Source organism: Alligator sinensis, unplaced genomic scaffold (genome assembly GCF_000455745.1).
Source record: "Alligator sinensis unplaced genomic scaffold, ASM45574v1 scaffold5_1, whole genome shotgun sequence".
NCBI lineage: Eukaryota > Metazoa > Chordata > Crocodylia > Alligatoridae > Alligator > Alligator sinensis.
Genome location: NW_005842213.1, coordinates 1,356,588 through 1,369,158, shown reverse-complemented (window position 1 = coordinate 1,369,158; position 12,571 = coordinate 1,356,588). Strand labels below are relative to the sequence as shown.

Here is a 12,571-nt window from a genome sequence, read left to right as displayed (position 1 = left end):
GCTAATATCAATGATGCCAATGCACAGACAATGCCAGTGCATGAAATGGAGCTTTGCTGGCTCCTGGTGTACTAAATTCATAGAAGGAAGGGATCTAAGATGTCTGTTTGGTGCCAGACAGGAGAAATACTGATGGAAAAAGCTTCAGAACTCAAATACTTCTAAGAAAATGTTTAAAACAATGCTGAAGCTGGTAAAGTCAGTGAAGCTTGTATGTGATGGTGGCTCTGGGAATGTGAACTACACACAGCTGTTTTACTGGTAGTGGCAATTTGAAGCACGTGGGATACTGGTATTATTTATACATGTATTAGGGCATGAATTTTCATAGGATGGGGTTGTACCTTTTCACAGAAAGACTGGGGATTTGGAAAGGGCTATGATGACCCTCAAAACTGTGTGAGACAAGTTCTCAGCTGTTGTAAGTCACCACAGACTAGGCTCAAGGATAAGGACATGAGCCTTCTGTTGTGGCTCTGGGCTGGGAGCTGCACTGACAAAACTTTCCTTGCCAGATGCTATTCCTGGAATCCTTCTCTCTGCCCCAAAAGAGGCTCCCCACCAAAACAGGGCCTCTGTCCAACAGCGATTGCACCCTGGCTCTGTTATGGCTTGGCATTAGGTTCACTGATCATTGCTGAAGATTGTGCATGACATAAGTCCCCCAAGACTTTCCACCTTTTCCACCAGATCAAGCTTGATCCCCGGCTGGTGGTGGTGATGTCTCTCCTGCCCCAGCTCTCCCCCCCACACCCACAAAAAAAAAAGGATAGCCCCTAGGTGGATAAGACAGTCTGTGCACTGATACTCAGGGAATTATTCTCTTATGTTTAATTTGGTTTTCACTCAGCTAAGAGCCTACTAGGACTAAAGGGAATTTTGCCTTGGCAGGGTTTGACTAGACAAAATTTGGTTCACTGATGAGATACAGAAATGAGTGCCTCGGTTTCCCCAGCCTTTCAGTGCACCAACCTTAGGTTTCCGTCAGGCTTCTGCTCCACCCTCAGCTACCTATAATTTCTTTTCCCAGAAGCAGTAACTACAGTAGATGGATGAAGCATGGTGCTTACTACCATGTTCCATCAGAGTCCCCTGTGCTAGCCAGACTGACTTTTTGTCAAGCATGGTTCTGTTGTAGCAAGCAAGAGCCAAAGCAACTCTTGCTAACATGGTTTGCTGCTCCAGCATGGCTTTGTAATAATCTGAACATTCGCTGAAACCATGCCACACAGTCTTCAGCCGGGCATTACAGGCCCCAGCCATGCTTAATCATAAGTGTGGCTTTAAACATTATTATGATGCAAAGGATGAGGAGGGCTACAGCAAAATTACTGCATCGCCACAGGCAACACAGGACACATGTATGGTAAGAGAGACTGCTCTTGGCTCCAAAAAAACAACATCTCCCTGACCCATACAAACTGATGGCAAGTCAAGGAAAATAAAAAGCATTGCACACAAAACCACAGCTCTACCGGAATAGCTGCTGAGAAGCAATAAGCATGGCTAAGGGTATTGTATGAAGAAAGCCTAAAGCAATGTCACTTACCCTTGGACTGCTGAGGGGGCTGGTGGAGAGGCCAGATGAAGCTCCGCTGATCGACCGAGACCTGAGTGGACACAACAAGTAGAGATGGCCCTCAGAACCTCTGGGCGAGCAACATCCCCTGAACACCAGCCGCCCCATGCACAGGCATGAGGTGAGGAGCAGGAGGAACGCTGCCACTCAGAAAAGCACATAGCTCTCCTCATTCTCTCATTACTGTGATGCATCTGACATATATTCCGATTCCCTGGCCCCCACATCAAGTCTTAGGGAAAGGACCTTATTAACTCCCAGGTACTCTCTCTCTGAGTAGAGCTGGGCACTATCACCTGCTTTTGAGTCTGGGTATTCACACATGGACAGCTACTGCTTCCTGCTGTTGGAAACTAACACAGCTCAAGGCAAAAGGCCTTATCAGAAGCTTGGTGCGTGTGTTGAGAATTATTTTTGGCACAAGTTATCTATGTACAGAAAGAAAAATCCTTTGTATGCCATAGGTGAAGCCCTCCACAACATAGAAAACCATCCATGGGTTATTTGCAGGAGCAGGATATTGTTCCAGGTACTAAGAAAAGACTGACTCTACCATAAGCATGGTATGCTATCTTCTCACATCAGAGGACTATCCCAGTGAACCCAAAACTCAGATCTGTTGTGCGTGTTTGTTTAAAGCTAAGCCACCATTTCCAGCTCCTTGCCGGCACGATTTGCCATGTCATGGGCTCTCCAGATAGGTATCTATATGAAATCACTGTTCCCTTCTGCTCTCTAGGGAACTTCATGTAGGGGACCACAGGCTTTCATGCTTGTTGGATGGCCTCTCTGTATGAAACCATCTACTCTCCTGTTCACCAGAATGGCTCAAAGACCAATCTGCTAAGAGCTCAGCCCTGCTGTGCACACACCAGGATAGCCTCTCTTTCAGATCATGAGGTCTTCACCTCTAGGGGGTTACCCGGTGGGATTACTGCCTCTTCTGCCTGTTGATGAGTTCTACGAAGCAGCAATTTCACACCAACCTGTCACTGTAGGGGCCCATGGGGCCCTTCTAATCACTGACAATATTTCTTATGGGTTGGCCTGCTGCTCTGTCAATGAGCATGTTGTACTTTATGGGAGTGCTAGCATTCACATGGAATCACCTGCCCTTGTATTCTCAAACAAAGGTCCCTGCAACAATCTTTGGCAGCTAGCAATCTAAACACATCAATGCTGTGCTAAGGCAAGTAGTCCTAAACTGAAGGGACAGGCAGGCCAAATGGGGGATGTAATACTTGAGCAGGGACAAAATTATCTGCTAGAGCAGAAAGCACTTCCTGTCATCTTGCACAGATCCAGAAGTAGGACTTAAAAGCTTCAGAGGCCACTACTTTCAATCCTCCTCAACGAGAAGGGTCAATCTTGAAAAACAATTTTGGAAGAAGATTACACTGGAGAAACAACCCAGCCCAAAGCTACCATAGAAAATGTCAGTAGCCCAGTGTTGCAAGTGTCTCACCAATATATGAATACAGCACCTTCTTTTGGAAATAAAAAACAGTTATTCACCTTCAGCTAACATGAAAAAGAAATGATGAAAACTTCTAAGTGTTTGTAAAACAGAATATACATGCGTAAACATGCACACGCACAAACGTGTGTTTTAGGTGTATACATATAAGCATAAATAGATTTAAATAGGCATTCGTTACAAACATACATGAGTGTGTATGTGTGTGCGAGTGTGTATAGATATATCCATATATATATATATGGATTTGTAAGAATATGCAGCCCTTAAGAAAACCCAGAATACATTAAGCCAATGCCTCTTGTCTATCAGTCTTATTCAGAGCTCAGCAGCCTAGGCCTATGGGCTGGATCTGGCCCATGGAAGCACTGGATACAGCCTGCGAAGCTGGGACTTTGATGCTGCTGCTCCACAGCCAGGCAGTGGAGAGTAATGGCACCAGGGAGAAGTGCAATCCAGGTCCTAGCGCCTCAGAGCTGACCTGGGCCATTCCAGCCCACCACCAGAAAATGCTGCTGACCACTGGTTTCATTGATCTCCTCTATAAGAATCAGATCATAAATGTAGTTGCAGGATGGTTTCACATCTGCATTTTCTAAAAAAAGAAAAGATATGATAGCATTTTAAAATTCTATGAGAAGCAGGAGAAATATTTCCACTGAGGGCTTCAGCTAATATGAAACACAGTGGTAAGTCCCATCCTCATAGTTCATATCAAATGCAGAAACCCTCTGTGGAATTCCTTCCTTGTATCTCAGTGTCGTTGGGCCATTATTCTGCATCTCTATAAAATCTACAGGCCTAAACTCTGCATTTGCATCCCGGTGGGGTTCCCAAGAGTAGACAGCTGCGTAGATTCAAGTAGAGTATGGATTGTTTTGTAAATATGCTCTACTTTTGCTGGATTTTTAAAAAGTTTTCTTTTACTTCTCACTCTTAATTGAACCAGTTAAATGCAAACACAGCTGTGGCCCTGTGTACTGAATGTCCAGTTAGTTACCATCACCTCTGTGCGTATGAGAGTTATCAGGGAAAGATCCCTCCAAACCAGATGTACCAACAAACAACACATCACCCTGCAGCATGTTTTTACAGGTAATTCCTGTAAATACCTTCAAAGCACTCAGGCCCCTAACTTCCACTGGGAGCTGTTCCCATTAACACTCCAGCATGGCTAGAAGTGAATCTTTAGCACTCATCTGAATTTTAGAACCGTTTGATTAAAGCCTTCAATCCTCTAACTTCTCTCTCCAATTGGGTCTGCTCCCAGGTATCCCAACTCCCCCCTCCACCTGCCTCCCCGCATTTAATAAAGCAAATAGTCACGAAGATGGGGGCACAACATAGCAAGGCCCCACCTCCTACACCACAATTCTTTATGAAAGGAGTGGTCATGTCATGAGTTTTCATCCAGTTTAGAAGTCTGTAGCAGGGGACAGAACAAAGGGTTCATGTAAACTCCACTGGGAAAAACATTCAGCATCTATATCACTACTTATATGCAATCAGCCTTACTTATACTCAGTGGTTTCTGGTGTTCTTTATACAAATGAGGTAAGAGGTAGCATCAACCCTGTAATCTTGCTTAGCTTTATAACACTAGAAATTGTGTGTTGGGGACACTGGGCAGAGTTTAGGAGGTTCATGATTTATTTTAAGTGGAAATAAAAGCACTTCCTATTTGAAACATTTTCTATCTCCTGGAAAGCAAAGGAGGGGCAAGAGGGGGACTGATTCTTTGAGTTCTCCTTTGTACTTTCCTATTTTTAAGTATTCCCAAAATTTGCAATGACCAGTGGGAAAAAGTTCCCAAATTGGTCAGGGGGAACTCACACATGGCAGGCTCTTCAGCTTCCCCAAAGAAAAGCCATCAAGCAAAAATCAGAGCTTTTTCTTCTTCCCAGCAAGATCACCTTCACTTGGAAATACTTGAGTCTTGGCTGCAACAGGTTATGTTGCTCCTGCATCTGTCATTCCAGTGCACGGGACCAAGGGAAAGGGCGAAAAGCAGTTGAGAAAAGGCGCCCTAGTTATGGCATGATGAGACAAAAGAACAGAGATAATTTAAATATATATATGTAGCTCCTGGACAGTGGAAGTGGAGGCAGTATAGTGTGCCTGCAGGCAGTACATTGGCACAGCAGAACCTGAATGATCTTGCCGAGTGCGGAAAAAGAAAGATGAATGTGGGAAACCACAATGGAAAAAGTACCTTTATTCTATGACTATGAAATAAGTTTATTTAGATGAAAATATTTCTTGGTGTATAACCTTCTCAGAGTCTCCAAGGGTGCTGAGCATCATTGAAAGTTAAGTAATAAATCTATAGTTATTCAAATTTAAAAACCCATGTGAGACCTTAGGTACTTATCAGTATACCTTTCATGAAACTTGTGTGAGACTTGTTGCCTGTGCTCTGTGTTGCTCCCTGCACCTGCTGGATGAAGTTAAGTTGAAGAAGGATAAAGGGCTTCTTAAAGAAAGCAGGCAGGGAAGGAAAAAAAATGATCTGGCTAAGGAGCATCCTCTCAAATATGATGGCCAGGACTTCTCGGCCCCAACCCTATTACAATTTATCAACCGTTTATTAAAAGCCTCTCTTAATTATTTGTCCTCCTGATGCTTCATATTATAAAGGAAAGTTTAACCTAAATTACACACAAGTAGATGGATGATTAGAGGTTCTGATCTACTAAAAGCTCAGTTGTATGGGGGATAGGGGTGCTGTGAGGTGCCAAGGGTGGGTCAGTGAAGAAGCAGACAGGCTGGGAAGGCCCCCTGAGACAGAGATATCTCTCATATGCTAAGAGCAGTGTATGTTGTTTCTCCTCACAAAGAGATGGGGAATACACTAGACTTGCCTGAGCTATGCTGAATTTAGAGAAGGGGTTGTGCATGTAGGACTCTTTTTTTGTTGTATGCCTTGGCATGGGGTGGCTTGTTCCTTTTGGTGTGGGAATAAGTAGTGCTTTTTTTTTTTGAAGAGGGTATTGGGTCACTTAATTAGCTACCTCCAAATGCAAACCCTTGCAGGGTCCAGCCCCATTTGGACCTGATGAGGTAGTCACTGTGAGGACGCACCCAAGGGGCTGCCCTCAGATCTAAGACACCTGGGCTGCCTATACACGTGCTGCTTTGCATTCTAATTAGAATGCTTTAGCATGGCCTTACCATGACATGTATAAGCCCTCATGCATTTAAAAATGACTGTGGGGGCGCGTTATCTAAACCTTGTTGAATGAGGTTTAGATAAAGCATCTTGCAACCATTTTTAAATGTGCAGGGGCTTAATACACATGATGGTGATATGTTTTAATTAGGGTGGCTCTCTAGGAACCACTCTAAATAAAATGCATCTGCACCCCTGTGCATATGTATAAGCAGCCCTGGTGAGGAGAGATAAAGAGATGAGGGCCAGGATCTGTGTGTGTGGAAGAGTACTCCATGGCACCCTGAGAAGGCAGCTGAGCTGGTACCTCTTTATAATGAATAATATAGCACACCTCATTTGGCCTTATGTGACAATGCTTCAGATAGTACATGTCCCAGTATTGTGTACTGTGCACCACTGTTCATCAATCTTTTTAGTGGTCACACATGACTGTCTGGTCCAGGAGAAAGGCATTATCACCATACTAAATGGGTGCAAATAAAGCTTTTGGGGTGGGATTTTCAAAAGCACTTATATCACTTATGAGCATAAGCCCTTTTCATTTTCAAGAGGATTTTGGCTCCTAAGTCACTTCAGTGCTACTGAAAAACTCATCCTCATACCATGCTGTTATGCACCCTGTATAGGCTATGTGTTTTCAGAAACAAAATATTTAAAAAAAATTTTTTAAAGGTGATTGGTGTTATTTCTCATACCCTTCTACCAGTGAAACCAAGTATCTGAGAACCATAAGTTCAAATCAGGGATAAATTCTGTAGGTTGCCATTTTACCCTTGGGTCTAATTAATGCTCTTTGATAAACTGCAGACATATTGCTTTTTCTCAGCTCCTCAACAGCCTCTAGGACACTAGAAATCATTTGTTCAAAGAATTCTAAACCCATACAGTTAAGAAAAGATTAAAGGCTTGTTTTGCCTCCTCTCTGACAGCAATATTAGCAAAGAACAACCAAAATGTTTCACTTCTGCCAAAAAATTAGAATCCAGTGACAAATCTACACTGGACTTACTTTACCTTCATTTTCTGTTTAAATAAAACTCTTACAAGTTTTTACAGTGTCAGATGAAATTCAGTGCTTTGTAGGAGACATGAATTCAACCACTTTCAGAATTTTCTTTTCTAATAAATGGTACTGTTTGGTCCCAGGTCCTTGTATAGAGGTCTTCAAATAGGCTTGTTGGTCCCAGGCTTGTTTGTCACTGTGTGTTGGATACAACCCTGTCATCAGCATTTTAGCTATGCACATCTGGGAATTTGCATCCAAGAATGGGAGCTTGAAGCATGAATGCAGCACATAGTATGTGCACTGAATTTGCATCCCTGGGGGGTGATCACTGAAACCAGAACTTTGGATTTGTCCAGTCCCATCAGTGGTAGTGCAAATTTCTGTCAAAGGATCCAGCTAGCCACTTGCTCATTTTTTAAAAGCACAAATCCTTTGGAATCAAACAAACTAAATTCCTTTATGCTTGCTAAGATAAAGATACCTAAACTGTAACACCGAGTCCAAGTTCTCCAGAAAGCTGATTGGAGAGCAGTCCAATTGGTCTTTCAACATTGGTAAATGGCTGGAGAGCAGTCCAATTGGTCTCTCAACATTTCAAGCTGGGGCTGGCTCCCCAATCCATCTAAGCCTTTGGTCTTAAGCACTAACCAGAAAACTTTTTTTGTCCCTTTGAAAAATTGTGCATAAGACTGGAAGATCGAGAGGCTAATGCAAGTTCAGCACCATGGAGAGTTAGGCCTCATACCCCTAGGGCTCCACTCTGCAACTGCTTCCTACTGTAAATAGATATGTTAAAGTCCACAGACCTAATCATAGAAGTTAATTGTACCCCTAATAGAAAATGGAGGCAAAATTTTTTAGAATCTCATACACATGGCGAAATGAGCAGGTGTGAGGGATAACTTGCTCCATTCTGCTCTGGTTTCATTACGAGTATTCTTTGTCACACTGGGCACATCTACACATTCATTAATGCGCTGTAATTATGGCGCATTAAGTTTAGTGCCTGTAATAACATGTACTAAGTTAATGCACCATAACTGGTGCTACTATGCAGTAGCACTTTTACACACCTTTTTGTGATGCTAATGTGCAGTACACTAATTCTACTGGACATTAGTGCATTAGCACAGTTTTTGCCTGCCACACTAATGCACATTAGAATTAGTCTACTGCACTTCTAGCGTCTCGTGTAGATGTGCCCACTGCATATTAAAATTAATAGTTTATAAAGAATTAATAAATAATTAGTATGTGTTATAAACCTGAGGTAACATGAACAATATGTTACAAGTTGTAATCTTTACATCAGTACAAGATGCTTTCACTGCCGGTATTCCATGGTTCAAAGTGCCTGTTGACTTTTTGGACACTGTAACATCCTACTGCAATTTATTAATAAATATAATATTTTAATAAATATTAAAAAAAATTAAAATTATTTGTCATCCTGATGTTACACATTTATAAAGGAATGTTTATCCTAAAGTGTGACCATATTCCTAGGTATACCTAGAGTCTATTTACAGTACAGAAAAAAAAAGAATTTGTGTCTATTTCTAGGGCCAACTGCTTATTTCTCTATAGAAAAAGGATTTGTGCTAAGTGGAGAGAAAATACCAAAAAAATATTTCAGATCAAGCATGGGACTGAGTTTTGTTGTAAAAAGCAAAACAAAAAACCATGAGGATCAATAATAACTGGAGTGTGCCAGACAGACAGGAGAAGTGCATTGGATGGGGAAGGGGTTCCCATTCTCAAGGTGTTCAGGTATCTGCACAATGTCTGGGATTAACTCTATGCCCCCATAAACATTGAAACCTCCCCACCCAAACAATCAAAAAAGAAAACAAAACCAAAAGAAGAAAAGTCTATGGAGTATGACCCCAACACAAAAACACACAAACGCATTCAAAGGCACCCAAAAATGCTTCTTCCCACATCTCTCTCCTTGCTAGAAAGTCTCATTCAATAAAGGATAGAAATCAATATTTGTAAACTGTGCAAATGATAAGAGTACTTGTACAGGATATAACAGGTCCCACAACAGGTATAATCCAAAACTGAAGCTTACCCCAATAGATCAGCACTCGCCATCCTCGGAAGAGGGGAATAAGAGGAGAGAGAGAAAGACAGAGTGGGACGTGGGAGCAAGTGGAGAGAAGAGTATGAAAAGCAGAGTGAAATACTGTTCAGAGAACTGAAAGGTCATTATTATTGCCATGGGATTCTCCCCTTTGGGAGACAGGGGATACTAGGGGTACAGTTTAATTTACTATACAATGGTTTTTGTACTGCACATAAACACTGCAGACATGCCAGACTTCTGCATGGGGAGAGCTTAGGGGAGAGACATACCAAGGCATTAGGGACCCCAACCACACCCAACTAACTCGGTCAACAGAGCGAGTAGTTCAGGTTCCTTGCTCAGTTTCCATGCAGTCTCTTAGCTGAAGCACAGTCAGATCAGTATAGCATCCCTCTGCTCCCCAAAATGTTTCCCTTGTACAAACTGTGAAAAGCATTGGTTATTAAAATGTGCATTTCTGAGCTAGCCTGGGAGCCCAGTAAGTGAGACTGTAGGCCACGTAGCAATCCTGCTTTGACACTGGCTTAACAGTGATGTGGGAGCACTTACTGTGTTAAACCCAGGGATTCAGACTGGCTTGGCCATGCCAGCTCAGCAATCCAGTGTTTATCCCTGCGGGTGAGTTACATGCTCTAGAATCTCACTTTCCATTTAAAATAAATTAAGTCTCTGGGCCTTAGAAATTGCAAAGATAACAGTTCCAATGTGAATGGAGTATAAATCAATGCAGTGCTGAAGACAGCCTGAAAGAACAGCCCTGGAAAAGGGGTGCGGGCAGTCAATTTATCTCCCTGGAGTGTTGACTCTGAAGCCTAATGATGGCAACATTCCTAATTTTTCACTGAAGATCAGAGCACCAAGAAGAAAGGAGCTGGTCAGATTATTAATCTCTCAGGACACACCTGGCCCATGACTAACCTTCAGAGAGTATCACTACTTTTTATTTTCCCGATCTGGCCTTCGGCTTATGTAAAATCTCTGGTTTGACATTCAACCAAACTCCTTTCAAATAGGGTGGGATAGGACTGTTTTCTCTCTCTTCCTCTCTCTCACTCTCCGGCTCCTGGAATGGGCTCCCAAGTTGCCAGTGTTTCCCATATGATGGGATCCATTCTCCATGGGATGGTCAGCATGAGAAATGCCAAAATGAGTATTTGCCAAGTAGATTTCACAGTTACATATAAACGAAGCCGGGCATGCATCTCATGGCATGAACATTCCAAACACCATATAGGGAGGTTTAAGACAGTTTAAGACTAAGACTCAATTTGAATAGAAAGAAATCATTATGTTATACATTGACAGAGAAGTGGAAAGAAGCATTAGAGTAAGCGCTTTTTCATGTGCTGAATGATGCTCTACTTGTACTTTGGTTTGGAGTTACAATTTAGATAAGTATAGGGCCAAATGTTGTTCTCAGCTGCATCTGGCAACTGAGATTAGCATTTGGCACCCAGGCTATGCATACGTGATACACCCACATTCACACTCAGCATATTTAAATATGCATATAATGGATATGTATTGATTTATCGATTTTTCTTTCAAGGTATTTTCCCCAAAGGGAAAGGCACTGAGGATTTTAACAGAGAATGGAAAGCAAATCAACAATGGGGGAAAAGGAGAAGGGAAATGAGATTAAAAACAATAACAATCCCAGGACACAATACACCCAGCAGCGCAGACATGTGCATTCCCTACAATACTGAAGCAAGTGAACTACGGAGCTGTAGCAACCCAGATACAGAAGAGAAAAAAGCATCGAGAGGGGGAGAGAGAGAGAGAGTGAGGAGAGAGAGAGAAAGAAAAAGAAATAGAAGAGAGCAAAAGAGAGAGAGAGAAGAAAGTGACAGTGGCCTCAGCTACTAAGACAACCATGTGCATCTAGAGGGACAGGATCCTTAAAGATGCAGTATTCCTTTTAGAAGAATCAACCAAAATATTGGATAATGAAACATTGGCCAAAGATTTAGTGGCCACCATGACTAGTTAGAAGAGTCATTTTGCTGGGGTTCTCTTTGCTGCCCATTCTTCCCCACTCCATCAGCGGACCTGGAGTAAATTTCTATTCCTTGTAGCATCTCTCTCCTTAGTCCGTTCAAGAACGGGGATCCGTGGAGGCTCTCAGGCAGTAACCCGGCCCTCTGTCTCCAGCCCTCTGAAAATATCTCCCCTAGAATGGAGCTAAAAGTGAGGCTATGCTTTTAGTGGACTGCCCCAGCAGCCTCTGAACTCATTTCTCCATGCTTCACCCAGATGCAGCAGCTACAGAAGAAATGCAAAAAGAAATGCATGGAGCCAGAAAGTCCTGGCAGACATTTACTGGGTCACAAACAAGATAGAAAGGCCTCTCTCTGCTTGTGTGGGAGGTCTAGGTGCTGTTGAAGAGCTATACTTTTTGGTAGGCCTAAAAAAGAAATGGCCACACTTTTAAGAACTCAGCTCTCTCACCTTCTGCTTCAGTGAGGGGATTACAGTGGGAAACACACAGTGTCTTTGTCTCATGATAACAGCAGTGGGAAGCTCAGTGACCAAATGGACACTGTGTGGTGACATGTCATGACCACTTCCTGGCAATAAGCTTTTATGAATTTCTAATATCTTGGGTGTCATGCTCATTTCTTTGAGGACCTCCTAAGAGCAAGTGATCCTGGAGCTGTCTCTTCGTCTGCAGGCAAACCTGGTGCTTTCTGCCTGTTTTTTTGTTGTTGGTTTTTTTGTTTTTTTTACTGTGGCACCCTTGCATATTTAAACAGTATGCACACTGGATTGTCTCAACCTGCAAAAGGCTGATAGTTTCAGCCTCAAATGCTGAATGTCTCCAAAAAACGTCCCTAGCTATAGTTCAAGGGTGCTGGGGAGGACTTCTCCAGTTCTCGTGCGGGGCCTTGAGGAATCCTCAGCTCCCCCTCATATGGGTGATATGGGGAAGCCTCTGTCCTGGCTGTGGACTCCGGCACTGGCTAACCTGGCCCTTTAACTGGGTGAATTTCGGGGTTAATACCTCCATACGTTAAAACATACAGCACAATATAAATATTTGGTATGACTCTGATAGTGATTAATATATGGGATGAATAACTAGAATGGACTTCTTGCTTCCTCTCTCCCTCCGCTTTTCCTATGAGACATGCACATGTGGGAAAGGAACCCCTTAAAGACAGACCACCACACTAGTTCAGGGAATAAGTAGGCTGGGGAAAAGGCCCATAGCACATGAGGGCTACAGTGTGGTGGGGAGCTACCCA

At 42.8% G+C, this 12,571-nt stretch overlaps 1 protein-coding gene across 1 annotated transcript in view; it reads right to left on the bottom strand.

Moving 5' to 3' along the window:
- Positions 1–12,571, bottom strand: part of BRSK2 (BR serine/threonine kinase 2) — a 488,049-nt gene that overhangs the window by 38,758 nt on the left and 436,720 nt on the right. Inside the window, exon 14 of the mRNA XM_025207893.1 lies at positions 1,550–1,610. Within this exon, the coding sequence (XP_025063678.1) occupies positions 1,550–1,610 (61 nt within the window). The remainder of the gene's footprint in view (positions 1–1,549; positions 1,611–12,571) is intronic.